At 48.1% G+C, this 25,252-nt stretch overlaps 1 protein-coding gene across 1 annotated transcript in view; it reads left to right on the top strand.

Moving 5' to 3' along the window:
- The window catches only part of EGFLAM (EGF like, fibronectin type III and laminin G domains), a 171,033-nt gene that overhangs the window by 134,142 nt on the left and 11,639 nt on the right, over nt 1–25,252 (top strand). Inside the window, exons 14-19 of the mRNA XM_027092654.1 lie at nt 3,265–3,390; nt 4,514–4,757; nt 8,255–8,366; nt 12,490–12,606; nt 15,010–15,190; nt 23,338–23,416. Coding sequence (XP_026948455.1) covers nt 3,265–3,390; nt 4,514–4,757; nt 8,255–8,366; nt 12,490–12,606; nt 15,010–15,190; nt 23,338–23,416 — 859 coding nt within the window. The remainder of the gene's footprint in view (nt 1–3,264; nt 3,391–4,513; nt 4,758–8,254; nt 8,367–12,489; nt 12,607–15,009; nt 15,191–23,337; nt 23,417–25,252) is intronic.

Here is a 25,252-nt window from a genome sequence, read left to right as displayed (position 1 = left end):
TCTCCTTTCTCAGACTAACCTTTTCATCTACACTCTGCACCCATCCTTCCCTATGTTCCTGGGACCTTGCTGCCGAGGTTGTCACTTCTCAATAACCCAAGGCTCTTAAGCTTTCGTATGCCATGGACCCCTTTGGCAGTCTGGTGAAATCTATGGACCTCTTCTTGGAAGGATGTTTTCAGGGCTTCCCTGGTGGCGCAGTGGTTGAGAGTCCGCCTGCTGATGCAGGGGACACGGGTTCGTGCCCCGGTCCGGGAAGATCCCACATGCCGCGGAGCGGCTGGGCCCGTGAGCCATGGCCGCTGAGCCTGCGCATCCGGAGCCTGTGCTCTGCAACGGGTGAGGCCACAGCAGTGAGAGGCCCACGTACTGCAAAAAAAAAAAAAAAGAAGGATGTTTTCAAATGCAGATAATAAATATACATGATAGGAAAAAATTATATTGCAATAAAGCTATATAGTAAAGTTCTGTTATTATAGTAATGTATGTGCTTCTTTATAAAGCATTAAAGAACAGGATTCTTCAAAGGTGGGTGCAGTAACGACCATGCTGTCAAAGGAGCGATGAGAATAAATGATGTTTTGAGATACCCGCAGCAAATGGAAAGTGATTCGCCCCATTCTCAGGTCCATTGGGCACAATTCACAAGAACTGCTAATACTGGAGATTCGTTGCCTCCCTTAATAAGTAAGGGAAATACTCAAGTCCAGTTAGAGATCATGGAAAATAAAGATAAAGGTTTTTCCCCATCAAAGTTCATGGATGCCTTGCTCTAGCTTATTCACACCCACTCAGGTCCTCTCCAGCTTCAACCAGTGCCATGTTTCCGTGAGCCTGGACCCTTCTGATTCGGGAACCCTGTGGACTTGTCTCCTCTCTTTCAAAACCTGAGTCCAGCAACCCTCCAGGCCCCCTGTCAGAACTTCCTGTGCTGGGGTTCTGCCTTCCACTGCAAAGCAAAGCTGCTCCCCTCAAGCTGTGAGTGGTTCTTTCTTTGCAAACCCCTCCTGGACCTCTCAGCGGTATTCACTTGACTCCTCTCTTGGCTTTTGCTTCCCCTGAGCTTCTGGGAACCCACCTTGTCTGGGTCCTCTGTGTCCTGCATCTGTTCCCCCTTTGTCTTCTCTGCCAGTTCCTCACCCTCCTTTGGTGCCCTGGGATTTCCAGGGGCCCTTCCATCCTGTCCTCTCTCAAGGAGCGCATATGTGCTTGGTATCAGGGTCGCCCCTACCTTGCTGCGGCCCCTCCAGCCCTCATCTGTGTGCAGGAAGGGCTCAGCAGCAGCTATTTCCACCATCACCTTATGCTTAAGTTGAACGAAAGCCAGCTGCGCTGCTCATTGGCAGCCAGGTCCTGTTCGCAGCCTCTCTCGTTTCCTTCCTCTTGCCACTCTCCTTTCGGTCTTCCCAGCTAGAAGCCTTGAGGTTATGCTGGAGTCTCCTTCCACCTTCAACTTCTAGAATGAACTGGCTACTCCTGCTTGCCCTGTGCGTCTTTGATTGTTCACTTTCTCTCTATTTCCTCTGCGATCACCCTCTCCAGCCGCAGTTTACCTCCCCGTAGGATTTCTCTCCTCTTTCCCACCCCCATGGCTCACAATCTTGCATAGCATTGCCAGCACAATCTTGCTGAAACACTGCTTTCATCCAGTAAACATCTCTGGCTGGCTTTCAACGCCCCTCCCCGTCAACTCCCACCTATAAAAAATAGTTACAAAGCAAATTTGTAAAATAATTTTCCCCATGTGTATCTAAGATAAGCTAAGGACTCCACTTCTTCCTGTGGGACCAGCCCTTCTCTGAGAAAGCCTCCCAGCCCACAGAAATCGGTGCAGCATGGGGACCCGTGAGAGTTTGGCTCTCTAAATTCAAGTTGGCCTCTCTATGGAGGCTGTGGCTGCTGGCAATGTTCTCAGGGCTGTGGCTGAAAAAAAAAAGAGACCACCGTCACTTCTGCCTGAACTTCCAGTGGCCCCCAGCTGGAATTCATAGAGGCCAGCCCACCTGGCTGGAGGGGCAAGCCATCTGGAAGGGCTGTAATTGAATTCTGTTATCAGCTCCTGGAGTGGCTCTCCTCCCCTGGGTACACGGTATGCCAAGCCCTTCCCCCTCCTCCTGAGGAGGCTTTCGAAAAAGAAACAACTGGATCCGTTCAACAAAAACAGATGACTGATGACGAAAGGATGAGAGACTCCCCTGTTGAGATGACACAATCAGGCCACGGGGGTTCCTCATCTCACGGGGCGGTGGGGCGCGGTGGTAGAGGGGTGGAGGGGGGCGGCTACCAGCTCCCACGGGCATCACATTGGAGACTGTGCGACGCAGAGCTGGACCCCTCGCGGCTCAACCAGAGATGCACCCCTTTGCCTCCATCCCAAGAAAAAGGGCTTTGGTCTCACCTTTGTAGTTCTGGGCCAGGTTGTGGCCCATCTGCCTAATTTATTTCTTATACACAAGGAGAAAAGGAAGAGCAAAGGAGCAGAAGAAAAGCAGCCTGGGAAAAGTCAGTTTGTTTTCACTTCATCTGGTGACCTACAGTTGAAAATGACCAAGTGTACCCTTCACGGGTCTCTCCGATGTGTGTTTGGTAGAGAGACCTAACCCATCTGATGTTGAACCTTTCAGCACTTTTTACTTCCGGTCACCTTGCTGTCCCTCATAAGACTAACCTTGAGTTTAGAAGTAGAGATTCGGGAACCCCCTGCTAAGGTATTATGGAGCCCCCCCTCCCCTCCCTGCTCCAGACAGACGAGTTGACAGTCCAGGGCAGTTAATAAGCTTCGACAAGGCTCCTTACCTCCTTCTGTGCTTATCTTGCTTGACCCAACGTTCAACCAAGAAGGCGGGCAGCACTTAAGGTAATTGGGGCCAAACAAATGAGAACGCTTTTAACATAAACACTCTGCTGACATTGGAGGGATGGCAACACACTCTTGTGAGAACAACAGCGAGATGAGTTACAGGCAGAAACAACTCTGTCATCCCTGTCAGTGGTCATAAAATTGCCCAGTTATTTATTATTTGATTTACTGTGTCGGCCATGTTTTAGCATCCCTGTGGCCCTTCATAAAGAGTAAACCAAAGTCAAATTAAAAGGAAGGGAAGTTCCACTCATCCTGAAAGCTGGTTTGCAGTTGTGCAGAGGAGCGAATCAACAGGAGTGGGGCGTGAACTGTATTTGTTCAGAATCGCGAGCTGTGGGCGTGCTCAGTCTGGGACCGGCTCACGTGATGAATTGGCTTTGTCATTCCCATTCTGTATTTAGGGGAATGCAGCAGTGGAATCTGCGATGAAGCCTCCTGCATCAATGGTGGCACCTGCACAGCAAGCAAAGCTGACTCCTACATTTGCCTCTGTCCCCTGGGATTTAGAGGTCGACACTGTGAAGATGGTGAGAAAGAAGCAAGCTGATGACGATTCGTCTGCCTTGTTAATTCATGTTGATGTAATTTTTCATCAGTGTACTTTTAGCAAGGTCCCATATATTTTTATGGGATTAATGTTGCTTTGTTGGGAGGGACGGGAGAATCTTTTCTTTAACCAGGTTGGAGTGTCTTCAAGTGTCAGAGTGGCAAACCAGCCGAAGACAAGTTCTCTTTAAGATGTTCCTGGGCCAGGCTGTGGTGGGCTCATCTTGGCCCTCAAATAGCTTTGAAAAGCCTCTATTTGTGTAGTTTGTGTCAGAATTTGAAGCATTCACAGCCCAGGCTCCTTAGAATAGCTGATGGTTTCAGAGCAAATGTTGGGAAGGTACACACAGAAACATTAACAATGTGATGTTTCTTTCTCTTTGTACTGTTCTGCCGAATTATTCTACCTCTCAATACTGTATATATTGATTATATTTATATATATATACACATATATGTATACATACATATAAACACACACGCACACACAAATACACACATATAATAATGGAAATTTTGAAAGATTTAAAAGATTTTGGAAAACCCAAGCAGGGTTGAACATGTTTTAACTTTTCTGCCAGTGATTCAGATTTGGCCCCAAGACACCATCCCGGGGAAAAGTTTTTTTTACCACTGTATAATCTCAAATTTCTCGTCACCTAGAAGAGGGCGTTGTGAGTCAGAGTAAGCCAAAGCCATTACACACCATCCTCATATTTCTGTAGCCTAACACACTAACAGTTGATCTTTGCTCACATCACTGAAGGTCAGTGGGAGGAGTGTGCTCTGCCCCACGTAGTCATTCGGGGACTCAGACGCCTGCCTTCTAGTGGCTCTGCTGGGGCCTTAGACTCCTCCACTGATTCCTGCATCCAGCCAGCAGGGGAAGAAGAAAGAGCAAGTGGAGGATGGAGGGAAGCTTTAGGGGCCAGACCTGGAATTCTGTGTACTACTCCCACCCACATTCCAGTGGCCAGACCTCAGCTACACCACCCACCTATCTTCAGAGCAGCTGAGAAACAGAGTTTAGTTCTGTACCCAGGAGGAAAAGAAGATGCTGGTTCTGGCACGGAGGGATTTCTAACCACGTGCTTGTTCTTTCAGCTTTCACCCTGACCATTCCTCAGTTCAGAGAGTCTCTGAGGTCCTACGCTGCAACACCCTGGCCACTGGAGCCCAGGCATTACCTTTCCTTCATGGCGTTTGAGATCACGTTTTGGCCTGACTCGGGTGACGGCGTCCTCCTGTACAGCTATGACACGGGCAGCAAAGACTTCCTGTCTATCAACATGGCAGGGGGCCACGTGGAGTTCCGCTTTGACTGCGGCTCTGGGACTGGTGTTCTCAGGTAAGGGCTGAGACCGTCAGGGTCCCCCTCCCCTCAAAAGCCAGACAACAGTCACTTTGCAGAAAGACAAATTTGTCATCTACCAGCTTGCTCTCTTCCTGTCTTCCCTACACAGTTATCTTTTCTGAAACCTGTCCTGATTCATACAGATGACGTGCTTCCCAGAGATGATGCTCTCCTACTGGCAAGGTTTCCTCTCTTGAATAACTACCCAGTCCTCTCCACCTAAGATCATGCAACGCAATCAGCAGAAACGTGATAAATAGTCAATCAGTACCTTGCTCAGAGCATCACTTAGTGGGCAAGTATATGACAACTAGTTTAAAAAGCACCAATAGAAATGTAATGAACAGAAATTTCCTTGGTGACCTCACTTTATTTATTTTGTCCTTTGGAAGTAGTGTGTATCAGAGCCACAATCACTTAAAAACAAAGCTTCCCTGGTGGCGCAGTGGTTGAGAGTCCGCTTGCCCATGCAGGGGACACGGGTTCGTGCCCCGGTCCGGGAAGATCCCACATGCCGCGGAGTGGCTGGGCCCGTGAGCCATGGCTGCTGAGCCTGCGCGTCCGGAGCCTGTGCTCCGCAGCGGGAGAGGCCACAACAGTGAGAGGCCCGCGTACCGCAAAAAACAAAACAAAACAAAGCAAAAACATCAAATTATTATTCATCTGCCCTATTCCCCACAAACGTCCTATTGATAGAAGCTTAACAAGTTGTTTCCATTAGATTAAGAGGATTTCAAAAGGACACCGACTTCCTCACCAGCATTGAGTGAACACACTGTGGCGTTACATTACACATGCTCATACGTGAAGAAATACATAATTGTCACGTAATCATTCATTGCTATGCATCAATAGATTGGGGTGGCCTCACTTTAAATTTTAACTTTCCTCTTGCTTTATTTCTTTGGTAGCAACTAGTTATTTGGCATGGCTCTTATTGTTCTCCATATAGAGAAGCTGATAGCAAATCACCAGCAACTGCAAAGACCCTTCCCTGACCATCGTGCTCGTGAAGGCTGTGTGATGACTGGTTTCAATAGCATGGAGTAACTGAGTGCTTCTAAAGCGCTTGCTGGTGTCTGCAGGTTGGGTTCTGGGTTATCAAAACTTTCCTTCTGTTATCTAGTTTGTACTATTCATTGACTTAGCAGATCAATTGTTCCCATACAGTGTGGCAGCGTCCTTGTGAATCCCTCAGAGCCTGCAGTTGGGAGGTGCAGATATTTTTCTTACTTGTTTATGTCTCCCTCTTCTCACTGTGTTGCTCCCATGGTAGTTTTTACCTTCAAGCGGGAGGCCTGCTAATCTAATGCAGGCATGCCTCGTTTGGCGATTTCTTCGCTTTTGAAACCCACTGTGGTGTTTTGTTCAACAGTGCCCTGCAGCAGGAAATCGGTTAGTCCTTGTTGTTGTTTTAAAGGAAATCGTGGGCTGTATTGAATCACAGTTCATATTGCTAGACTGTCATTTCTAGAAAGAGTTTGTCGCTGAGATCGTATAGCCATGCGTTGCCCTTAATTGCTGATCAGTTTTCATGGCTGATGGGAAGTGCTTACTGCATTAGGTTTCAACAATTCTTTAAAAGGACAGTTCATTTTTGTCCTCAAGAGCTGAATTCCTACACATCAGTGAGCCCTCCCACCTTGGGGAATGGACACTTTTGTACCTCTGGTTATGCAAGAACATCCTATGTCTCAAGACAACTTTGGTGGGTATTTAATTGATTCAATTTACATATGATTATGCAAAACAGTATAAGCAATTCACTTAGAATTATTTGTCAGGTCGAGAAAGGAAGACACCTTGAATATCACCTTGTACTTTCAAATGGCGTCTTCCTGGATGAGGAATGAACAGAAAGGGCTGGGGAGGGTCAGGGCTCATCAGCCCTCCTCCTGCACAGATTGCCCCCTGCCCCCTGCACCTCGACAGTGGCAGCTCCAGCTATGGGGTCACAGTGGAACCTTAGAAGTCCAGCATTTCCCTCGTTCATAATTCTGTTTCTATTTTTGACAAGAGGTGTTTTTCTTTTTTTTTTTCACATAAGTTATTGCTTCCCTGCCTGTCAGGAAAGGCTCCTGGAAAAAGAATTCTTTAGTATTAGGTGTGATGAAAAGGAGGCAAGAACTCAGAGATTCCCAGGAACAGACCACCGTCTGCTCCCCTGGGCCATCCCCTCTCCAGTGTAAGTGACCACACCAATCACGGTTAGTGTTTCAGACAGCCCTTTGGAAGATGTTTATTCTGAAAACCAGTTCCAAGACTTCCTGCTTCATTAAGACAATTCAGTGAAAGGCTCAACTACAGGAAGCTGCGGAATTGGCCAAATCATTTTAACTTTAGGAAAAGGATAAGGTGGTCTGAACTTGATTCAAAAACCGAGACAACTGTAGTGAGCTCATAATGGCCACAGTCAGTATCACTCTGCTGAGGGAAGCAGCGTGTGGACGGGGAATGACCTCTACGCAACAAGAACAGGCTCAGGCGCCGTTAGTTATTATGGAGATGGGCTGCTGAACAAGATCTTTATTGCATATTGATGGAGCCAAGGTGATTAAATTCTAATTGCTAAGGACAAATGGCAAAAGCATTTGCCAGAGCAAAGAATCAAGTGAGAGGGTGGAGACCTTTCAATAATTGTGCCCATTGGTATTCCTGGTGGGTTTCTAAAGATGATCCAGGACCAAAAAATAATTGGGAGGTTCAGCGAAGGCCAGGAACTATAGAGACATCTTTAGAAAGACAAATGCAATACTTATACCCTTTTACACACCTCGCTGTAAAGTGTAACATGTAAAACTCTTATCAATATCATTTAAACTTCAAGTGTTTCCATCTTGAATTAATAATGGAATTTTTAAAGTACTTTTAATCCTTTTCACAATATCAGACAACATGGAAACTGCCCCTCCAGTATTTTATTATGAAACATTTCAAACACATAGAAAAGTTGAAAGAATTGTACAGTAAAATCCTTATACCCACCACCTATAGTCTACAGTTAACATTCTACTATATTTGCTTTATCATGTATCTATTTATCTTTATATTCCCCATCCATCCATCCATCCATCCATCCACCCATCTTATTTTTTATGCATTTCAGAGGATGCTACAGATATCAGTACATCAAGGAATCTGTTTTACATCGTAGCCTATATAATTTTCTCTTCTCCAAAGCTTGTATGCAACTCTGATCACACTTTAGCCTCATGTCACCCCTCATCTTGAAAACCAGACTAATCCTACCCCCATTTCAGACTTGTTGTAAGGAATAAGTAAAATGATAAGTGAGACACTTACTCCTCCCATGAAGGGGTCCAGTAAATGGAGCTAGCACTGCTGTGTTTACCAAGAAGGAAAGAAGGTTTTTCTTTTTGCTGAAGGGAGTGAGGTGCCTAAGGTTGGCACGTTTCATGTGAGCCAGATTGGTGGACATTATTTCCAGCACCAGTAGTGCTAACCCATGCCCAGTTTCCTTCCTTCAACAGGAGTGAAGAGCCCCTCACCCTGGGTCACTGGCACGAGCTGCACGTGTCTCGCACAGCGAAGAACGGTATCTTACAGGTGGATAAGCAGAAAGTAGTGCAGGGAATGGCGGAGGTAAGAAGGACGTCACCTCCTAACGGCTTATGTGAATGGGGTTACTATTTCCTTCCTGTCTTGGAGATGAAAGTGGCAGCATGATGATTAAACACAGTGCCAGTTTACCTGGGCTAACGACCAAGCTTCCCACCGGGCAAGTTACTTAACTTTGCAATTCCTCAGCTGTGAATGGGGATGATAATAAGAGGGGCCTCACAGGGTGGTTGGAAGGATGGAGTGAGCTAATGCAAACGTAGCACTCAGAAAAATTGCCCGGCTACCTCCATGCCTCCCAACCTCTGCCTTTGTTCATGTTCGTGTCTAAGGAAGTTCAGAACACAACTCCAAGGCAGGGCCAGAGATGGGGTGGTCGCACAGCTGACAGACTCTGAAACCAGACTCACGGAGCTCAAAATCTAGCTCTATTCCTCACCAGTAGTGTGAACTCAGACCAGTCACTCGATCTGCCGAGTTGGTGTTTTTGCATCTAAAAAATGGGGTAGTGGTGACACAATAATGATGGCTTATAGAGTTGTGAGAATTAGAATAACTGTATTTATAGAACACCACAGAACCTGGCATATGATCAGCACTTTGTAGCTTTACTTATTGTTAATAGTGTGCTATCATAATAGCCTCAAGAGCTCAGAATTTCCACTCAAGTTTATAACTTTCATCCATGATTTTATTTCCAAGGTCATGTTCAAAGGAAAAATGACACTTTTAAGGAGGGATAAGAGAGATTTGCTTTAAACTATAACCTACTGCGATTCTGTACACGTACGAAATTTACAGACCCGTAAAACAGGGGACTTTAGATTAGCCAGGCTGTTCATTACAACAGTCTTCATTTTGTGCATCACAGATTTAAAGGGGGCATTGATGAATGTGGGTGTTCTGATAAGAAAATGAATTGATAGAAAAAAGAAGAGGAAGGAAAAAGGACTCTTGGTGGTAAGAGGTATTTGGTTGAGGAGGAGAGAAGGAAGAAGGGCACACATGTCAAACAGGCAGCTTTGGGGACAGCAGTGGTGGGTGGTCCTATCAGAACCAAGGACCTCCTTGGGAATTAGAAGAATCAGAAACTGGGCTCTGCTTCAAGAGGCGAGTACCTTAGAAAACATCCCATATATATTTGTGGAAGGAAGGAAGGGAGAGGGGAAGGGAGGGAGGAAAGATGGAAGGAAGAAAGGAAAGCAGGGAAGAAGGAAGGGAGACAAATAAAAGAAAATGGATTTTAAAGGGAGAATGGGAGTCACTTCTTGTGCAATCCAGAAAACTCTAACAGCTGACTTCAGTCCAAGACAAGATCAGAAGCTCACAAGCATAGATCTGACTGTGTGTTGACTTAATAATATAAATTCAAAAAAGCGTTGTATCGCTTTAGGCTCTAGTTACCAACATCTGTAAAACCGTAACAAAAACTTAGGATGGGCGTGTTTGTAAATAGTGGGCTTAAGGCCTTGGATTCTAAGTAAGGAGCCCTTCAGGAGGCGGTATTTACCATTGGGGTCCTACAGTGAAGAGGTAACACAAAGGTAGAAGCCACACCTCCGGTTCTGTTACTGCCACGCCAGGGAATGAGAATTAGACAATATGGTAAAATCGTGTCCTCCCTATTGGCTATTTGAACGGATGGGGCTGACCGGAGGGCTGTCCACCTGGAAAGCAGTATAAACACGTGGGAGGGAAGGCGTGGCTGTTGTGTGTGCATTTGAGGGTGGTTCTTGTGAGGCTGCCTTGAGACAGGAGTGGGAAGGCCCAGTGCTTGATCTCCAGGAGTTAAACCTTAATCAGATCACCCCGCAGGGGTCTCAGTGCCCACAGCTGTCCTGTCCACACCATGTTCAAAGGTGTGGCTGAGAGGGGCAGAGGTCTTGGAGTTTGAGAGATGGGTGGGGTCAGGGATTAGAGGATACTGTTGGGGGCTAACCCAGCCCCTAAGTATCCGGGCCAGATTCCTGGCTGCACTGAGAAACCAACAGCGCAGGGTGAGCCAAGCTATGCAGACTTAGAGGAAAGGCAGTGCTTCCCAGGGTTCAGGAAAACCCAACCAGGGCGTTTGCTCAGGTTTTCCAACCACTCCCAGCCGAAGGGAAGCGGCAGATCCAGGCCCAGAGCATCCCACCGCAGAACAGGCCCGCCTCGGTGGGTCTGTTTGTTTATCTCCTGCGGTCCTGCGTGGGCGTGGCCGCTGCAGCCCCGCCTCTTATCCACCGGCCGGTGGCGGGGGAGGATTTTGATGGGCAGCCAAAGGGGACGCCTCTCACCCCACGAGACCCCGCCCCGTTCGCTGGACCCAACCGAGAAACTGCAAGTGTTTTCAAAACAGCCTGCTTCTCTGAAATCCCTTTGACCCTGCAGGCTTCCTGCTTTCCTCCTAGTATTTTATTTTAAAGACAAGATGGAGATGGGTTCATGGGGGTGTGTGCTGACAGCTCCTGTCTGGTTCTCTGTTTCATGGGGCCACAAGAATTCGCGAAAGCCCTTCTTTGATGACCACCCCCTTCCACCTCCCCGCTAGTTAAATAAGAACCCTCGAAGCTGCCTGAAGGTTATTGACGGAAGGCAGTTCAATCTGTTTAATCCAAGACTTCTCTGCTTCTACCTGGCTGGACCCCACCACCGTGAGCGCTCCCCTAGATGGACCTCCCTCCTCTCTTGTCTCCATCGCAACCAGACCCCAAATCCATTCTCCTCCCTCTGGCCAGTTATATTCCTAAAACACAGTCTGACTGTTCTCTCTCCTGCTGAAAACTCATTGCTTTTGGGGTGAAGTGCACATTTTGGGGTGCTTTTGGGGTGAAGTGCACATCCATGCATGATCTGGTCCTCCTTGCCTCTGCCCTATACCTACGTGCCCTCTAAGCCCTGAGTTTGTCCAGTGTCTTTCTCAGTTCTAACTCTCCCTAGTGCACCTCCCCACTCCCTATGTCTGCGGTAGAGTATGTGATGGCCCCTCCCCGCCAGGTGCACCCGTAGTCACCTGGACAGTCCTCACAGGGTTAATCTTACCTGCCCGGTCACTTGTCTGTGTTCCCCCCAGCGTAAGCCTCTGCAGGACAGGGACCTGGACTTTCTTATTTACTATTGTTTGTGCAGCACTTAGTACCTGGGACATAGTAGGTACCCAATAATATTTGTTAAATTATTAAATGCTGCTACTGTTTGTATTTCTTTTGATCATAAAGGAAACAATAACTTATGTTACCCAAAGTGTGTTCATCCCCCAGAGGTCTCAAATGTGTGTTATCGTAGGACATTTTACTTAATTGAGACTCATGTTTAAAGGAGTTTAGACATTACATCTCACACACAGCTTGTTATCTAGCCCAGCCATTGGGTTTAGGCTGTTGAAATGACCAGAAGCAGGGGAAGCCTTTGGGGATTGACAATGGGGAATTCTCCGAGAACCTGGAAAAGAATTTCTCTGCTCTTGTATCTGATAACAAGGAATGCCTCCCACCTGCCATGCCTTCCCTTTCTCTTGGCCTAAAGAGGTTCTATCTTTACCATTAGTGAATATGCACCCAACTCTAGGCAAAGTGCTAAGTCAGTAGAATCTCAGCTGCCAGGACAGGCTAGACTGTACGGCACACATAAGCCCCAAATACCAGCCCCTTATAATAAGGAGTTATTTCTCACTCACGCTACATGTCCGTCAGTGGTCAGCTGCAGCTTTCGTCCGAGACCCAGGCTGAAGGAACAGGGCGTGGGGGAAGAGGGCACGGGGAACCCCTCCTGGCTCCGAAAGCCTCTGCCCAGAAGTGATTAACTTCTCTTCTGCTCATGCTTTATTGACCAAAGCAAGTTACATAGCCCCACTTGAGATTGACAGGTTGGAGGTAATCTTCCTACAGGGAGAGGCGTATTGATGATGGAACAGTCTACCATATTCGCTCGCATTTTATAGGTGATGAAACTGAGTCTCAGAAATGTCAAGAAATTTATTTTCCAACAGGTGGTAAGTAGCAATGCAAAACAAGGCAAAGGTCAAGCCAATGTGTAGACAGATTGTCATGATGAGTCTTGAGACTGTCTCTGCCATTTGCTTCCTGACAGGGAACCAAAGGTACCTTTGGTAATCTTAACCATTTTTTTCTGAAGTTGCACCGTGTTTTGTTTTTTCACCTGTTGGCAGGGAGGCTTCACCCAGATTAAGTGCAACTCGGACATTTTCATTGGCGGGGTCCCCAATTATGATGACGTGAAGAAGAACTCAGGCATCCTCAAGCCATTCAGTGGGAGCATCCAGAAGGTACAGGCTTCCCTTCCTCATGTGTATTGTGTGACCTTGACTGCAGACAGTGGAATTGAGAACTTTGATCCGTGCAACCTGCTGCACCCAAGAAAGAAAGCTTGAGAAATTTTTAACGTTTTTCAAACTATATTTTTTAGTGCTCAGAGCATACCTTTGCAACCCCACTTTCTTATAACATCTGCTCCTAGCTATACCCAGCAGACATCCCATGAATGCAACTCAGTGAAGATGAATTTGTACGACACATCCACTAAAATATCCTGGGATTGTTGAGGGAGGTACCTGGCACTGGGTCGCTATAGACACTTCATCAAAATGGAAGGAAGAGGATGGAGTCTCATAGGGACTCTCTTTGGGGTCACTTTGCTTTCTGCTCAAGGCAAGACCCACTTGTTTTTGCCGCCTCCACTTCCATCCCCATCACCATGATTTAACAGTTGTTCATCAATCATGTAACCATATTCTTGAGCAAAGATTAGAGTCCTTCCACAGAAGGTCTGGAAAAAATCCACTCAGCTAGTAAAAGAGACAGGATGCTGACCCCATTCATATCTGTCTCTTATTCCTTCTCTTGGGGCTGTCCATGATCCCTCCAGTCGTGAGATTATGTCCTGTCTGCAACAGATATGCAGGCTGACCCACCAACCCAGATTTCCAGGACCACCAAACACTGGGGGAAAAGAATTTGAAGAAAAGCACATCCGGTTCCTGGATGTTAGCAGTATCCTGTTTCCCTTAGCAACCACTGGAGGAATGGGGGCCACTGATCCCTTTCAGACCTGCAGCAAAGCCAGGAGAGGCTAAGATGATGGAGGGACAGTGAGAGAGGAGGGTCCTCTCACGATTTGCACATCTGGACTCTGGGAAGGGCCCCTGGGGCTCTGCACTCTGTATCCCAGTGTAGGGCCCAGAAAAGGGGCCCAGTCAATATTTCCTCTCTCTGGTGTGCTTCCCTTTGTTGCTGAACTGCGATATCAGTGACACCTCAGTTCGGACCATTGTCCCTCCAGGAATGGGGGTGGGGACATGGCCCCCATCGGCCATGTGTGTAATCACGGGTTTGAAATTAGGAAGCGGGCTGAGTTGCTAAGAGGCTTCACCTTCCTTCCTACTGTGTCAGGTTTTGCCCCCTTCTTCACGCAGCACACACAAGCCTTTCCTCCTTACTTCCTGGAAAGGCCCTCCTCCCCTCCCAGTGACCCAGTCATCGGCTCTGCCTTACCCTGCAGTGGGCCGCGCCATTCGTGGCTTGTTCACGTCCTGCATTCTCAGCAAGAAGAGGAGACTGCGGAAAGATTCTGGCTGTTGTCCGGCAGCTTCTGAGATTCAGGGCTAGGGCAAAGTTTTCTCCCAGCTCTCCTGACACTCTCTAACAACTAGGCAAACCTGTGGAAACATGGATTAGTGGCTGGAAGTACCATTGCTAATCTCTTAGGACCCCCTGCGTGGTGGACCTTCCACTGGGATGTGTTCTCTCTGTCTCTGAGTTCAGCAAAGCCTGTGAGACTTTGAAATACCAACAGCTCAGGGCCAAGGCACACTCCGTTTATTTGTGTCTGGGGAGACCAGTAACCTCACCCTATAATTCATCAGTTTCACCAAAGCCCCATTGCAGGGGAAAAGGGTGAGAGCAAAGAGCGGTCTCGTCCGGTGAATATGCACAGCGGTGCTAAGAATGTGACCTGAGTTTCACTCCAGGGAAGAGGATGTGAACAGGAAGGGGATTCCAGAGTGTCAGGGGAGGGAGGAAGCAGGAGGGGGGGGGCAACTGCGGGGCCGAGATGGTGGAGCCGGAAGAAGCGGCAGAGAACTCTGGCCAGGATGACACAGCAGTACAATTCCACCACCTCCAGACACGATCACCCGCCCTTGGATTCCTGCCTGTGTAGCATTTTGTGTTGTGTTCTTCCTTACTCCGCTTTACTAGCAGCATCTCTCAACCTTGGCCGCACCTTAGAATCACCTGGGAAGCTTTTTAAAGTTACCGATGACTCCATTTCATCCACAGAGATTCTAGTTCACTCGATCTGGGGGGGCTTGGGCATGAGTATATTTCTTAACCCTCCCCGCCTCCACCTCGGGTGATTCTAACATGTAGAATTAGAACCCTAATTTTGTGGTTATTGGGACTTCTTTACGGCCTCACTGAATAGCCAGGTCTTCCAGAGACAGAGGAAGCTGCGTGTATAGTCTTATAAGCGATGCAGAGTGTCCCAAACACCAGATGTCATCACTTCAGTTCCTGTGTCGCTTACAAGACTATAGAAGCAGCAACCGGACTTTCTCTCTTTTGTTTAAAGCGCCCTCACTAGGCACAGTTCACATTAGCTGAGGAAAGCTGTGGAAGACCGAAAAGACGTTTTCTGAATTCCTGAATTTCTTTACATTTTCTTTCCTAAGATCATCCTGAATGACCGGACCATCCACGTGAAGCATGACTTCACGTGGGGCGTGAACGTGGAGAATGCAGCCCACCCCTGCGTGGGAGCCCCCTGCGCCCACGGGGGCAGCTGCCGGCCCAGGAAGGAGGGCTATGAGTGTGACTGCCCCTTGGGCTTTGAGGGGCTGCACTGCCAGAAAGGTACACCACAGGGAGGGTAGGGGGAGAGGGGACTCAGGTGCTGCTTCTGGGAGCAGAGGGAATGGACAGACCGTTTGGGGGGCCAGTTGATAACCCCGGGACAGCCATACCAATTATTTTTATCAATGATGTCGATAGCATATTAGATGATGAATTATATATAAACTACTGTAATTATTTAATAAGAATTAAAATGCTGAAACAGTTCTGTAAACAGTAAGTAAATAGTTCCCCTGCCTTCCCCCAAACTACCATGGCTCCCTTCCCTGAGAATCCCCTCATGGTCTAGCAATCAAAAGGTTAACTCATAGGGAATTCCCTGTTGGTCCAGTGGTTAGGACTCAGCGCTGTCACCTCCGGGGCCCGGGTTCGATCCCTGGTCAGGCAGCCAAATTAAAAAGAAAGAGTTTAACTCATAATATGGGTAAGGGAGGTTTCCAGGACTCCTCCATCTGAGCTACTCCCAGAGCCTATCCTGACAGGTGGATGCCTGGGCTTTGTAGACTGATAAAGATCTTGACTAAATATTTTTGACTCCTACCTGTGAATGCGGCCAGGAGAAATCTGAGACATCTTGCCAAGTATGGCAAAATCTGAATTGTACGTTAGTTGCTCCAAACAAAAATATGAATAACCTTCTGTAGGCTATTTTCCATGCTGTATATGTTTCCTCTGCACCTCCGTTTCCTCATTTGTAAAATGGGAATAATAGAGCAATGTTGTCTAACACAGAGAATTGTAGCGTAGGTTAAATGAGGCAGCGCACATTCCTTAGAAGAACGCCTGGTAAGTACTCAACCGATATTAAACGTTATTATTCTTGGTGAGAAAAATAAAATGCACCAGCAAGTGCTGTGAGCCGCTCAGCTTTCAACCTCCCCTTGTGTGAAATCAGAACAGGTCCCAGACCACAGGCCCTGCTGGCCTGAGCTTTCCACACCAGCTCAAGGAGGCGGAGGCCACGGCGGGTCCAGAGGAGGCCTGCGTTGTGCAGCTGTGTCATGTCGTGCCACGTGGGCCTTCTTGTTAGAATGCCAGGTGACTTCACCTGTCTGGGAACTAATTAGAAAAGGTAGACAGGTCTGAAGGAAAGAAGGCGGCCATCCTAAGCAAAGGAACGTGCTCTTTCTCTTTCCTATTTATTTCCAGGTTCCTGATTTTTATTAGAAGTGGGGCTTAGAGGAAAACAGGTGGCTATTTCGGGGCATGGAGTGCTAGGAGAGGTTGTTTTGCAGCAGTCTTGGAAAATATGAAAGGTGCCCGTTTTCCAGCTGGAAGACTAAGTAGTAGTACAGTGAAATGAATTTTGAAACCTGCATGGCAAATCGTATGAAATATATTTATTAACATAGCTCACCTTGGTGACGAACCCCCAAAGAAGAGGAACATTTGTGAATGAGGCTGATTATAATTCTAACAAGCAAATCACTGTTTAGCTAATAGCAGGTACTTGAAGAGGTTCAGCTCGAGCGGCCCGTTCCCTCAGAAAACCGGATCTGGATTTCACACATCAGCATTTGAATCTCCTAGGTCTTCAATTTCACTGCAGGCAAATTCAAGCTTGCTCCTGCCTTAAATGCTGACACTAATGGTCAATATATAAAGTCCAAGCTTAAGTGAACTTTTCGCTCTGGGAATTAAAGGAGGAAGGAGAGGATAATTTGTGATCGTGTTAACCCTCCTTTCCTGTTACAGAACATGAACCATGCAGATATAAAGTGCTCACGTGTATAGCTTTGTAACTACAGGCTCGGGTTCAATGAGAAATAAATCTCCCCGGAATGAAGACTCAGATGGCTGAGGGCCTGGGCCTCCTGACGAGATCCAAGGGGATGGACCGTGGCAGGGGGGCTCTGGGGGGCTTTCAGGGCTCTTTTTCTTCAACATCCTAGGCTAGAGCCAAGATTAAAATCCAGGCAGAACATCAGCTGTCCTTGTGTTATGTCAGTATCTCCTTGTGCTTTGAAATAAAGATGGTGTTTCTGGCAAAATGGCAACTGTTGCGAATCCTGAGAAGATTCGTATATAGGAGGTGTGGCCTGTGTCACATAACTTCTTCTCCTGTTATATGGCTTGAGAGGATTAATGGGACTCTGGGTGCAGGTTAGGACTGTTAAGGACAATTTTTCCAGGCCCCAGCAGGCTCTCAGAGGTGCACAGTTACCAAACAGACTTTTGAGGTGAGCCTCTAGTCCTGCGTAAGGATCGGAAATAAAGGGAGGAGAGCTGGTTCCACAGAGATGCAGGAGAACGGTCTAAAAGTTGGGGTATATTCTTCGTGAGAAAAACAAAGAATGGTTAGAAGCCATCCTTGGTTGTCAAAGAGGATCCTGTCTGATCCAGCAAGGTGATTCTTTTTTTTTTTTGCGGTACGCGGGCCTCTCACTGTTGTGGCCTCTCCTGTTGCGGAGCACAGGCTCCGGACGCGCAGGCTTAGCGGCCATGGCTCACGGGCCCAGCCGCTCCGCGGCACGTGGGATCTTCCCGGACCAGGGCACGAACCCGTGTCCCCTGCATCGGCAGGCGGACTCTCAACCACTGCGCCACCAGGGAAGCCCTAGCAAGGTGATTCTTAGCCTCATATATTTAAGGGTTGTTTCCCTCCCTGATTAACAGATCATGCTTCAAAAGCACGAACCTTTCCTAGCACTCCCCACAGAAGTTAAACCAGCCCTTTTACAGCGGGCAGCATGTTGTAGAAATCCCCAGCGCCAGGCCTCCCCCAGTCCATACCAAGGCCTACCTTCTCCGTCAGGAAATTAGCTTCTGGGATCCTCAGTGAGTCTGGTTCTTTCTACCATCCTCAGAGGCGAATTCCACTGGGACCCTAGTCAGGAGATTGGAAACTTGTTCTCACCTCTTGGTGGTGCAGACAGGCTGGGGCCAGAAACTCAGACAAATCCTGGAGCGGTCCAGGCTCCCAGACCATCAGAACATTGAGGGTGTTTTGGGACACCCATCCTGCCCTTTGTCTCTGGCAAAATCAGAGGCAGGAGCAGAGCCTGAGCCCAGATGGAGGTGGGTACCGGGCTCCCACTGAAATGCAGAAAAGTGAGCCTCTCTGTCCCCAACCGGGGCAGGAGGATCCAGAGGGTCTTCCAACTCCCAGCCGCGACTCCAGGTGCCAGCAAAACCCACAGGGCTTGGTGGTCCTCTCACCTTCCATTTGGGGGCTGTCACTCTTAGGTGCCTTCTTCCACCTCAAACCTCAGCACCCTATGCTGTACCCCAGTACCAAGGCCCTTTTCTCACCTCACCAGAGGGGTGTCAAAAATCCGCCCTCTGAGCTTCCCTGGTGGCGCAGTGGTTGAGAGTCCACCTGCCGATGCAGGGGACACGGGTTTGTGCCCCGGTCCGGGAAGATCCCACATGCCGCGGAACGGCTGGGCCCGTGAGCCATGGCCGCTGAGCCTGCACGTCCGGAGCCTGTGCTCCGCAACGGGAGAGGCTGCAACAGTGAGAGGCCCACGTAACGCAAAAAAAAAAAAAAAAAAAAGCCGCCCTCCTCAAAAAGATACTCGCCATCCTTAGAGATTTCTGTCTTCTTTCTCTCTGCTGTCATCCACATTTACCCACCTGTGTCCCAGTCCCTCAGGGCTCTTGTATTTAAGTTACTAACGAGTTAAAGCAGAGTTCCACGAAGCATGTGTAAAAATTTAAGTTCCAAGGAATACTGAAGGCTGTTCTGCTCTCACACAGAGAGACAGACAGCATACATTCATAGGCACAAAATGGGAGGGGGCTTCTGGGGTCAAATAAATCTGGGTAATCCTGGGTGAACAAACCACTGTCTCTTCTGTGGGACTTTTCAGAGCATTTGCTATGTTCTGCGTGTCCAAGACAGGGGTGCAGGGTGCAGCTGTTTCCTCCTGGGGTTCCCCCAGCCCGTAGCAGACAGGCCACTTGGGAAAGAACTCTGAGCCGGGTCCTCCTTTCCCTTCCCTGCATTAGAGTGTGGGCTCAGACCATGCAGGACCCTGCAGGCCACTAGATGGGGTTGTTTCTCTGTAGCAGCTGAAGCTGCTCTACACTCACTACCGACACCGAAAGCTAATGGCTTAGGTCACACATTTGTCAGGGATGCGCAGTCCTCAGAGATGGGAACCTGCCTGGTCCATACTGATCTCCCACATTCTGGACATTTTATGTTGCGTCTAGTAAATTCACATCGTATTGCTGGGTGTGATTTGGGTGATTTTTTTGGCCGGGGAGAGGGGTCCCAGTGCATAAAACACATAGCATCATTAAGTATGGGCTATAATTTAAGAAAACTCAGTATGCACATCACAAGTAAATAAAACAGAAATTGTGCATACTACAGGGAATTTGTTTTCTTTTGATGGTGTATCATAAACAATGGAAAATTTGGGGGGGTGTTCAACCTAGATGTTCATGTTTAGATAGCTGAAGACTGGTAGTGTTGAAAAACATTTTTTTGCTGTTCTTTACTTAATGGCTGCAGAGTCAGTTTCATGGAACCGAGACATCTGCTCCAAGTACAGCTGTCCAGCAGTGGAGGGTGCTGCCCTATGGGCGAGAGAGCTACCCATTGTGGAAAGTGTTCCCTGGGGCTGGATGGCCATCTCTCAGGGGGTTGTTGAGAGGAGTCCTGGCTGCTGAGAAAGCTAGGTTACTACTACACCCCAGGTCCTTCCTTCACTGGTCCTGGGACTATGAAGGAGCCAGCAAGCTCCCCTTAACTCGTCATATGGTCCATTGGGAATTTCAAGTCCCTGCAGTGGAAAATGCTTTGCCTAGCTTGCAGGCTATTCATTGGGGGTATTATTTGTGTCACCAGAGGGCACGAGCTTTTAGGTCTAAGTGTGAGGAGGCACCAGAAACACTTTTCGACGAGTGCCTTTGCCACAGAAAAAAAGACAATGTAGAAGAAATTAGATATAAAGGGTTAGGGTCAAATATAGTTGTGCTGACAATATTTAAACAAACCACAAAGGGCCAGAAAGGGCTAGATGGTCACTTCTAGCTGTAATGTTGTAGGACGGAGTTAATAGTTATCCACATACGCTGACGACACTGAGTGTATTTTCACCATTTTTGTATTCCGCGGTGTCATTTCTACAGCGTTCCCCTGCTCTTTGTTAATCACCACGTCACCAGGGCTCTGGAACATTGCAAAGGGGGTGGGGTGGGAATTAGGGTGATATTTTCCACTACGGAGAGAAAAAAGAGGCAGCTGGCTGGCTTATCATGCCTTTTTCACACGTAGCCTGGAAACAAGAAAATAAATGGTCATTGACAAGGTAAGTAACTTTAACAAGGAATTTCTCCAGGTTTAGATTAAATGGGGACTGTCAGCACAAGTTCAGGGGAGCCTCAGAGTGTCAGACAATTTCTTACATACATCTTCTTGGTCCACCACCACCTGTGCCTCCACTCGTGAGCTGGGACTGGGGAGGTGTGTTGGGTGACTTGGTGCTCACCATGCAGATTTCCAGTGGTTCCTGTTGGGCATCAGATTCACATTCCGTAAGAGGAATGTGAATTCCTGCAGGGCTGCACGAGGGCAGCAAGGCTGGTTCCCAGAAATCTGCAACCAAAGTAATTGGGATTTTACGATGACTGTGAGATTCTGACCTTCCCTGTTCTGTTTCATGCTGGCACCTGGCAGAGTGTGGGAACTACTGCCTCAATAGTAAGTACAGTGAGTCCTCTGAGAAGCTGTGACAGTGCCCTGGGCTCATGCCAAGGCAGGCTGCGGGCACAGTGCAGGCCAACCACCTGCAGAGGTAATGAGGGGGACACACCTCCCAGGGTGGTGGGCATCCTCCCTCCAAAATCGCCGGCCCTGGGAACACACTTGTCCCCCAGCTGGACCTCGGGAAGCCCTGAGCTCCTGAGCTGGGGGGCTTAGCAGGCACCTGGACGGGGCTCCTACAACACCCCTTTGAGGGTCCAGGTGCAGAGCGTGCCCTGAGCATTTCAAGGAGTCCAGGGGAATGAGGACTATTGGCCACAGACCCAACAGCGGGGACAGGCCCTGCCTGAGGCTCAGCCTAACCCAGCAGGGGCGCCGGGGTGATGTTCAGCTCTGGGTGGGATAGTCTCTCCTCCTGTCTCAGCACTAGCAGCCTGCAGTCCGGGGCCTGCCAGCCCAGCTAAGAGCTCTCCTGCCCTCCTGCATTTCCGCACTCTTACTTCTCATCCCCCCTTCTGGCCCTCTCCTTTCTATTTCTGCTCCTCTGGGTGTCTCTCCCAGCCTCACCTTTCCCATCCCCCTCTGCTTCCCCTGCCCGGGGCTGCCACCCATTTTTACACCTTCTCCACGGTTTTCTTTTCTCTTCTTCTGGCGTCTACTTTCCCCTTCTTCTTCCCTCTTCCCGCCATCTTTCTGCTCGTGTCATTTTGCATCCTTTTCCTTCTCTCGACTTCCTTTTCTTCCTCCTCCTCCTCACTTTAAGCACAGGAAGAGAGGCCTGTGGCACAGCCCAGAATTTAAGATGCAAGAGCTGTTCACTTCAGTCTCTAAAAGGTGCTCCGGTCAGCAGGCCCTTGTCTTGGGCTATGCTGCCTCAGAGGACAGTGAAGCAATTTCTTAGTTACCTCAGAAACTGTCTTTAACATTTTTTACTTCTGTTCTGCATTTCTTGTTTTCTTTCTCTCTCCCTTCCTCCTTTCCTTCCTTCCTTTATTTTTTTATGAAGAGAATGGGAGCATGCTGTGGTGACCTGCTAACATAGGAACCTATATTTGGGGGCCCAACGTCATTGGGTTTTGTGTTTTGCTTTCCTTCCTTCCTTCCTTCCCTCCTTCCTTCTTTCTTTTAATGTTTAGAAGTTGAGTTTAAACTCTCCTGTCGTTTGTAGTGTCAATAATTGTACATTTTCTCCCCTGGGTATAGAGTCCTTAGTTCAATGTCTTTGTACCAACAGCATATTTTTGTGAAACTAGAACTCGTTTTATAAGCTGGCTTATTCTCTCTCGTTTTGCACATTTCTTTAAACATGAGATTCACTCTACCTTAATTTATTTAAACTGCCATTTGTGCCTTTCTAAAGAGAAGAGAGATATTGCTATAATCTCTTTAGAAGAAATCCCCTAAATTATCCCTAATTTGTGACACCAAACACAACTCCTTAGCCTATTCTTTTACTGACTGTATGGAAGAAGGAGATTCCTCAAGAACACAAAGATGAGAAGTTGAGAGGAAGGAAACACACCTCTAAAATATTGAAAAGTAAAAAGCGGGCTCAGGGCCAGAACTGGGGAGAGTCGGTCTGGCTCATGGTCTATTGTTTTCTTAGCTGTATGATCTTGGGCAAATCCTTGATGATTTTATGCCTCAATTTCCTAGTCTATAAAAATGGGTTGTTTCCCTGGTGGCGCAGTGGTTGAGAGTCCGCCTGCCGATGCAGGGGACACGGGTTCGTGCCCCGGTCTGGGAAGATCCCACATGCCGCAGAGCGGCTGGGCCCGTGAGCCATGGCCGCTGAGCCTGCACATCCGGAGCCTGTGCTCCGCAACAGGAGAGGCCACAGCAGTGAGAGGCCCACGTACCGCAAAAAATAATAATGATAAAGTAAAAATATAAAAATGGGAACAATCAAACCCTCCCCCCCCCCCCCCCCCCCCCCCTTCCTGTGATTGTGGTGAAAATCTTGTGAAATACAACACCGGAAGGTGATTTGCAAACAATTGTCAAAGCCTCATCCCCTCTGCTTCACCAGTGTCTGAGGTCATGGCTGAAAGGGCTCTGGACCAGATTGGCTTCAGCTAGAGAAATCCTGGTGGGTTTTGTTGGGGGGATTGTTTTCTCTGCCTCCCTTGGAGAACAGGGTTATCCCCAGCTGCTCCTCGCATGGCCCAAGACCTGCCCTTTGGCTTCCAAGAATAATTGGGCACAGTTCAAGTTTTGGCATATTGCAAGGCCTTCTCGGCAGTGCTGACACCGATAGGAGTGACGGCCAGCCCCAGAGAGGGGACAGCAGGGAGATGCCAATTACAGGCCATCAGGCCGGGCAGTCCCAAACCAGGCCAAGTGCCTGTACAGCCAAGAGGAAGGGGCCGCCAAGTTGATAAATGTCCTGCTTCCAGGAACTGGCTTTCTTTGTATTTTCCCGCCACGTGGTGGAGTGTAGGGGTCAAGAGAGCCATGTAGCATGTAACCTCCATTTTCTGTTCTGTCTCAGCCATCACAGAAGCCATTGAGATCCCTCAGTTTATCGGCCGCAGTTACCTGACATATGACCATCCGGATATCCTCAAGAGGTAAGAAGCTTCCACAGGCACCTTCCTTATCTCCTGGTAGGTCAATTTCTCAATATCTTTCCCAGAGCTTTTCCTTATCTTCCGTGCCAGAAGATAGTTCTCCAAAAAGGCACGAGAATTTAGCCATAGTCCCAGAGGGGAAAAAACATACAAAATAAACATAGAAACTAGAACAAAAACAACACAAAAAACAAACTCAAAAATGCAACCTTTGAAACAAGCCCATGACAAACAACCCAAAGCCTTTCTGGTCCAAGGGACGTTCCCAGAGAAAGGGACGTGCCCGGCCCCGGGATTTCCAATATTCAGGCTTTGAGAGGCAGTGAGAACTTGATGCTCCCAAAGCCAGGGTTATATGAGTCCGATTCCCCAGCAGGGCAGTCAGCGTGATGCTGCTCTGTGGCCATGGTCTGAAGAAGCCAGCCGAGGAAGGGTTCTGGGAAACCCTCTACCAGACAACAGCCCCAGGTCCATGTCCTACTTTGCGTCTCCATCGACGAGGTCCACTGTCCTCTTCAGGCTCTTTCCAGTTCGGTGGGGGGCTCCTCAGCTCTCTTCACGTGGATACAAGAGCATGATCTAAGGAGATGCCTGAGTCACAGCTGTGGCTTTTAATCGCTGGTGGCACATGCTCCAGCCCGGTCCGGGCTCTAAGCTCCTGGTCTGGAATAGCCTATTTCGCACGACATGGGAAAGACTGGCTCTAGGCAAAGTCTTCGATCTAGTGAAGCTTGGCTTTGACGCTTTCAGTTTACCCTTTTCTCTTTCCTTTCCTTCCCCCCTAGCTCTTTGTAGTTTAGAGAGTGCCATCCCTCACCCTACCACCAGCACAATCATTCTAGAATGTTCCCATCCTCTTCAGGTTGATCACATCTTCACAGACTAAGGCAATGCTTTAAGCCAAAGGCATGCAGTTCTTAGGGTGGAATTTGGTGGCTTTTCGAGGAACAAAAGAGGTTGAGAGACATTTTCCTAGGGCATTGGATGTCCCTGGTGACTCTGAACACACACCAGACAGACAGGGCTTTGTTTCTCTACTCTCACGTTGTGTTTATCAAGGTTGTCTTGCATGGGCCTTAGGCAAAATGGATTCCCAGCCAAGAAACCCTCTTCTTTCTTCAGCCCTTTCTCCCCAGAGATGGAAGGGTGTTCAGTCCCCAGAAACTGGGAGCGTGTGAACAAGGCCCAAGTTTCTAGCCCCCTGGTGCTTAGTGAGAGGCACTGGGTGGTTGGGAGCAGAGGGGTTTGGTGAAAGGAGGAGGTGCAGTGCCCCAAAGCAGAAAGCCCAGTGGCACCTGTGTGCATATAGGTAGGTGCATGTACGTGTGCATGTGTGTGAAGCTGCAGGTAAAAGTCAAGCTCAGGGTCTGCTTCAGTTAGATGCCTTCGGCTGCAAGTAACAGGAAACTCAGCTCAACATGTCTTAAACGTGGAGGGTATTTATTATTTCACATAACAAGCTGTCCAGACTTAGACTGGATCCTGAGTTGATTAATTCAGATAATCAACGGTATTATTCAAAGACCCATTTTCCTGCCTTGTTATCCTCAGCTTATTTTCCAATGGTTATACCCTTTGTGGTTATAAGATAGTTGTTCATAAATGCTCATTAAATGGCTGTAAATCATGGCAATATCCCATGCAAGTAAAAAAAACTTTTTATTTTCATGTGACTCTATTAAAAAGGAAAGGAGTCTTTTCTAGAATCCTCCTGATAAATTTCCTCTGTCTCATTGGACAACGGTGGGTCACATGCCCACCCCTAAACCAGTCACTGCAAGAGAAATGGAACCATCGTGATTGGCTTGTACCAATCAATGTACCCAAGGCAAGTTA

This window comes from Aethalodelphis obliquidens, unplaced genomic scaffold (assembly GCF_003676395.1).
Source record: "Aethalodelphis obliquidens isolate GAN/ISIS:26980383/991018 unplaced genomic scaffold, ASM367639v1 scaffold80, whole genome shotgun sequence".
NCBI lineage: Eukaryota > Metazoa > Chordata > Mammalia > Artiodactyla > Delphinidae > Aethalodelphis > Aethalodelphis obliquidens.
Note: the sequence above shows the minus strand (reverse complement) of the source record. Positions and strands in the feature narration are given on the sequence as shown.